This window comes from Trachurus trachurus, assembly GCF_905171665.1.
Source record: "Trachurus trachurus genome assembly, chromosome: 17".
In the NCBI taxonomy this organism is placed as follows: Eukaryota; Metazoa; Chordata; class Actinopteri; order Carangiformes; family Carangidae; genus Trachurus; species Trachurus trachurus.
The window spans coordinates 168,341-175,019 of NC_139900.1; the positions used below are offsets into that span (position 1 = coordinate 168,341).

Here is a 6,679-nt window from a genome sequence, read left to right on the forward strand (position 1 = left end):
CGTCGGGCAGACCTTTCCTGCATGTCATTCCCCCTCTCTCTGCCTCCCCCTTTCCTGTCTATCTCACTATGTGCTGTCAAATAAAAGCAAAAACTCCAAAAAATATACTTAAAAAAAAAAGATCTAAACTAAACTAAAGTTTTCTGATTTTCCCGCTCTGAGACCCGTTTCCAGAAAATCCCGAATCCCAATAAACCTGGTAGAAAAAGTTACTGGTGACTGACACAAACTTTCTGGATTCAGATTTCTGGAATTGAGTTTATCATTTTAATGGGAAACACTTGACACTTTAATCAGAGCAGAAGGTTTGTGTCATCAACACAAGGTCCAGTGACATGACGATGGGAGAAAAATGGAGTAGAGTTTCATGTGGTAACAGACACAGAAACAGATTTTAATAAAAAAACAAAACAAACAGGATGAATCAGAGGCAGTTTCAGTTTCAGAGGCTGCAGCAGTTTCAGTTCCTCCTGCAGATGTGACAGGTTTTTGTACGAGCATTTTTCACGGTGTTGGGGTGGACTACACAGTGACTGAGACTGTACAGAGAGCCGCACAAAAACCTCCAGTCTGCTCTGCAGGGTCTCTCTACGCTGTGGAAACATCCAGAACCGAGCCAGAACACCGACCCGGTGAGGCGGACCGCTGAGTGTGGAGCTGCTGCTCTCCGGCCCCAAAACTCTCTCTGTTCTGGACTTTTCTGGACTTTCCCCCTGCTTCACGCCTCTGCTCCGCTGCAGCACCGGCTGCTCAAACCTTCATTATTCCTGCTCTGGACACACACTAACACACCTCAGACTGTGTGTGTGTGTGTGTGTGTTCTCCTCAGCAGCCCAGTGGCCGTGGCCGTGGATTTGTGACGTTTCCAGCTGCTGTGAGGACGATGGACAGCTGAGAGGTTTTTGTACGAGGCTGTAACGCTGTGGGGTTAATGTTCGGAGAGGCCATCAAACTCACCGTGACTCCTGCAGGTAAGAACTCTCTCTGACCTTTGTCTGAAAACTGTGACAGATAGACGACTGTGTTGGTCCGGATCGGTTTAGTCTGGGACTCAGGTCTGGATGTTTTAAAGCTAAAAGTTGAGGATGAATGAGTGGTGATGAGACGGCGAGCTGCCGTGAAGCAGAGCTGCAGAGCTGCAGTCCTGTGTGTTAGCGCTGTAGTAGGGTTATAAGGGTTATAAGGGTTATAACGGCTGATAATGAAGAAAACCAGGAAAAAATAAATAAACAGTTAATTTTCTGTACAGGTCAGTGTGTTGTTGATGAAAAAGAGGGAAAAAATGAGACAATTAGACGTGAAGTTAAAAAGCATCAAGGACTGAAAAAACAGACTCAGTGCAGTGAATACAACTCACTCTCTAAAGTGTAAGACTAAAACTGTTTAATTTTGTGTATGTAAAATTTATATTATTATTTATATATATTTTTTAATGTGCCATTGTTCTGGTAAGAAATGCAAATTCAGATTCATAATGTTCAATTCGATAATTGTATTGTTTTTGCTATTGAACTTTAATGAAAGTGAAAAAATTCTGAAAATATTAAAAGTTGGATATTTGAAATACATAATGAGAAAAAAGCTTAAAATGTTTTAACAGTTGACTGAAGGCAGAACAAAGAAGTTAAGTGGTTTTAAGCTCGGCTTTTAAATCCACGACTAATGGCTTGATGTTAATGTTTGAGTCATTTTTAATGTAATTAAAATATTGATAATTATTACTAATACAAGAAATTTATTGAAAAGAATATTTTTTCCAAGTGTTTATGCATCTTGGAGTGAAACTAAAATGTTTTAGGTCTTAAGTTCTGTTGCAGAGTTTGTGTGAGGAGATGAATAAATGTTATTTACGTGGAGAACAAAGATATAAAGTTAATGTGTGGGAGAGAATTTAATCAAATGTTCAATAAAGATATTTGAAAGTAAATGAGTGATGTCATCTGCATAAAGATGGATTTCATAGAGAAAACTCAAAATCATATGTTTGGTAAAAATAAATAATTGAGATAAAATATATCTTTATGTTTGACATGTAGCCTGCAGCGCGTCTTCTCTTCTAAACCTGAACTACATGAACTCATTGGATTCAACTAATTGATTTACATTAATAAAAACTAGATAAAATAAAACCTGCTGAAATATGTGCAATAACCTGCTGTTAAACTGGACATAGCCAATGTTCATTAGAAATGTAGATATATTCAGTCCTCTAATTATCAGACAGACCTCGTAAAGTTTGAATGAACTTAATTGATTTTAAATGTTGATCACAGTAAAAGAAAAAAGAAAAAATGAATCAGCTTTAGTTTGAAACTTTCATCTTAAACATCCCATTTTAAATTATCCTTGAATTTAAAACTCTTTTAAAAGTGTGAAATGTTCCTGTTGATCCATAATAATAAATATCAAAAAGATTATTGGGACATTTATACAAAAATATTGATGAATTATTATGGAACAGTTAAAACGGCTCAGATTCACTGTTTTAATGATTTTACATCTTCACAGATCAGAAGGAGCTGTTAGTTTATTTATTTAGTTAGTTAGGCAAGGCATCTTTATGTACAGTATATAGCGCATTTCATACCAAGGCAACTCAATGTGCTTTACATAAAGACAAAACTTTTTTTTTTTTTTAAAGAACAGCATAAAAACAAAAAACACAGTTAAAAGCAGGAGCAAAGAAGAATAAAAAAAAAGTAAAAGAAAAGAAAATAGATAAAGTTTAAAGTTATTAAAAAGAGCTCAGCTATAAGCATGTGAAAAGATAAATGTTTTTAACCTGGATTTAAAAGTGCTGACAGTTGGGGCTGATCTCAGTAGTTAGTTAGTTTCATTTGTCTAACTATTTGTTTCTTTTATTTAGCTAGTTTGTTATCAGAGGTGTAAAATAATCAACATGAATGTCCAGTTTGCTGCGTTAACTGTTGTAAGAGCTCTGATTGGTCGCTGCTGCAGTTAGAACCAGTCTGACGTCCTCATGTATTGATTGAATCAGTATGATTATTGATTACTGAGACTTAGTGGATTATAAAATAGCATTGATAATGTACAAAGTGTATAACAACTTGTTACCTTGTAAAATTGTGAACATGTTTAAAAAGAGAGAATGTAGATATGAGCTCCGAGGGAAACGTATGATGGAAAAAACAAAGTCCAGGACTAAAATAAAAGATGAATGTATTTCTGTAAGGGGTGTAAATATATGGAATGCACTTGATGAGGATTTGAAGATGTGCCAGTCAATTTATGAATTCAAACGTTTGTTTAAGAATAAGGTATTTGAAAAATATGAGAGATGTGGTTGATGTAGCTGACACTTTTATGGAATTATGTTTTGGGATTTTGTGCAAAACGATGTGATTTCTGTTTGATGTTTTGAATGATGTGATCTGATGAAGTTGATCATGTAAGTAGGTGAAAATAAGCGATAGCTTCAGCCTATTCCTTTTCGGTTTGGCTAGAATAGATTTTAAAGTTCTGCTACTGGTTTACAAATCACTGAATGGTTCAGGTCCAGAATACATGAATGACATGTTAGTAGAGTATAAACCCAGTAGAGCTCTGAGATCTACTGACTCAGGTCAGATAGTGGAGCTCAGAGTTCAGACCAGACATGGTGAAGCAGCATTTAGCTGTTATGCTGCTCACAAGTGGAACAAACTACCAGCAGAACTGAGATCAGCCCCAACTGTAAGCACTTTTAAATCCAGGTTTAAACACATTTCTCTTTTCACGTGCTTATAGCTGAGAACTTAAAACTTTATCTATTTTCTTTTATTTTACTTTTATATGCTCTTGCTTTTAACTCTGTTTTTAGTGTTTTGTTTGTTTTTATTCTGTCTTATGCTTCTTTTTTTAATGTTTTGTCTTTATGTAAAGCACATTGAGTTGCCTTGGTACGGAATGCGCTGCTATATAAATAAAGATGCCTTGCCTTGCCTTGGCTCTTTTCTAGTTGAACTGATGTTTTCTGTTGGACTTTTAACTTTGAATGACCTGACCGAAATAAACACATTTTCATTCATTCATCCAGATGCGAGCCCTGTGCAGCCGGACCTGTCGGTGCTGAGTCCTCTGCTGCCTGAGGGCTGGGTGGGCCGAGCCCCCGACACCGTGGGGCCGGACGTCTGCCTGGCGGCCGGGTTCAGACCCCCGGACGGCCAGCTGCTGCTCAACACGGTCAACAGCAGCAGCGTGGAGCTCAACGCCTCGCACGCCGTCATCTCACCGCAGCAGAAGACCTACTTCTACGCCGGCTTCAGCGATGACACCATGCTGTCCTGCTCGCTGCACGGAGCGGTCTCCAACGACGACAACAGTACACAACCCTTTATTTATCTTTATCTGTGTTTATTTAGTCGGGACAGTGCTTATTCATGGACAGTGAGTGCCAGAGGTAGGAGAAAGTCCCTATGTTGCAAGTCCAAGTAGAGTCTCAAGTCTTTGCCCTCAAGTCCCAAGGCAAGTCCAAGTCCTAAGATTTTAGTTTTGAGTCTGGAACAAATTGATTATAATTAATGATAAGTAAAGATCATGACCAAAGATCAAGTTCACGTCACATTCTGCGGAGACGGTCACTCAGGATTGTCGTGTTCCCGCACACACAAGCCGACTTTTGATCATTGTCGGGGCCAACAATGGTAAATATTGAACATGTTTAATATTTACGATAGTCAGCGCCGACCGTTTTACGAGCCGATTGTCGGGAGAATTTAAATCTTAAAACACCACACACTACGGGACAATCTCATAAGATAATCTCAAGAGCCTTGGGCGATTTTTGTCTTTGGTTGGAAGGGGGTAGGCATTAGTGTGTTGGCATTAATTCTACAGCCAAGACTGATAACAGGAGTGGGCTCTACTTATATAGAATGTCCCTGGTTGGCTGCTACAGTTTAACATTGATGTGACACTTTCTTAAATATTTTAATAGTTGTGCTGCATGTGACTTGACTTGAATTTCAAGTCAAGAGGGTTAAAGTCCAAGTAGAGTCTCAAGTCTTTGGCATCAAGTCCAAGTAGAGTCTCAAGTCTTTGGCATCAAGTCCAAGTAGAGTCTCAAGTCTTTGGCATCAAGTCCAAGTAGAGTCTCAAGTCTTTGGCATCAAGTCCAAGTAGAGTCTCAAGTCTTTGGCATCAAGTCCCAAGCGAGTCCAAGTCTTTTTTTGATTTGATCAAGCAAGTCTTAAGTCATCAAAATCGGGACTCGAGTCCAAGTCAAGTCTCGAGTCTCGAGTCCAAGTCCCCACCTCTGGGTGCATAAGTACTCACTGTAAATACACCGGATTTATAGCACATGTGCTACATTACATCCATAGTCCCCAAACAATACAACAATTAACATAAAAAGTCCATAAAGACAGAGGACTGACAAATAACAAAATTAAAACTACATTTACATAATTGCAGGAGGATTGGACATGATTTGTTGAATTATAAAAACATACAATTACACATTCTCAGACTATATATGGTTACTGAGCATGGTTACATGATTGCACCCTGACTGCATTATTGCACACGCACCGGCCACAGACACACAACTACACACACAAGAAAGACCGTCACATGATTATTGATCATCAATATCATTTAGTGACAATAGAAACTCTGATATTGATTTGTCTTTAGTAGATTTCTATACTAATCACTGTTTTCTTTGTGTTTCCAGTTGATCGCTGCGCTGACCTGCACCCAGGTGAGTCACGGGCTGATTGATCAGTGATCAGTGTGATTGATCTGTGATCGGTGTGATTGATCTGTGATCGGTGTGATTGATGGGATGTCTCTCTGTGTCTCTCTGTGCAGACGGAGCCAGGCTGAACTTCTACCTGCTGCTGATGAACTCAGTCAGAGTGGTGTTCATCAAGACTGTGGCCTTCAGCGCCATGGTTACCATCAAGGCCCTGCTCCTCTGACTCAGCATCAAGGTCACCATGGTTACCATCAAAGCCCTGCTCCTCTGACTCAGCACCAAGGTCACCATGGTTACCACCGGAGTCCTGCTCCTTTGACTCGTCCTCCGTCTTCACCCAGAGGGAGGAGCTACGGTGGCCTCTGAGGGACAGTTTGACTCTTGATGCATTTCTACAACTATCAATAAATGTTCTTTTACACAAAACATATCAGACACTGTAAATATGATCAATGAACTGACTTAAAACATTTCAGCTGAATGGTTCAACGGCTGAACGGCTGAACGGTTGAATGGTTGAACGGTTCAACAGTTGAACGGTTCAACAGTAGAACGGTTGAACGGCTGAACGGTTCAACAGTAACCGGACCGAACGGTAGAACAGTAGAACGGTTCAACGGTTCAACGGTTCAACGGCTGAACGGTTGAATGGTTGAACGGTTGAACAGCTGAACAGTAGAACGGGTGAACTGTTGAACGGTTCAACGGTTCAACGGTTGAGTGGTAGAACGGTTCAACGGTTCAACGGTTGAGTGGTAGAACGGTTCAACGGTTGAGTGGTAGAACGGTTCAACGGTTGAGTGGTAGAACGGTTCAACGGTTGAGTGGTAGAACGGTTCAACGGTTCAACGGTTCAACGGTTCAACGGTTCAACGGTTCAACGGTTCAACGGTTGAACCCGGTGAGGAGCAAACCGACGATGTCACCGTCTCCTCAGGAACCAATCACAGTGGAGTAAACCAGTCGCTATGTAAAATGACG

At 40.0% G+C, this 6,679-nt stretch overlaps 1 protein-coding gene across 1 annotated transcript; it reads left to right on the plus strand.

Moving 5' to 3' along the window:
- The first annotated feature begins 534 nt into the window (after positions 1–534).
- Positions 535–6,182, plus strand: trdc (T-cell receptor delta constant). The gene is made up of 4 exons (XM_083991208.1): positions 535–971; positions 4,037–4,321; positions 5,675–5,701; positions 5,812–6,182. Exons 1-4 carry the CDS (start codon positions 932–934, stop codon positions 5,919–5,921), a joined length of 462 nt encoding a protein of 153 aa, XP_083847334.1. The 5' UTR covers positions 535–931; the 3' UTR covers positions 5,922–6,182.
- The last annotated feature ends 497 nt before the right edge of the window (positions 6,183–6,679 follow it).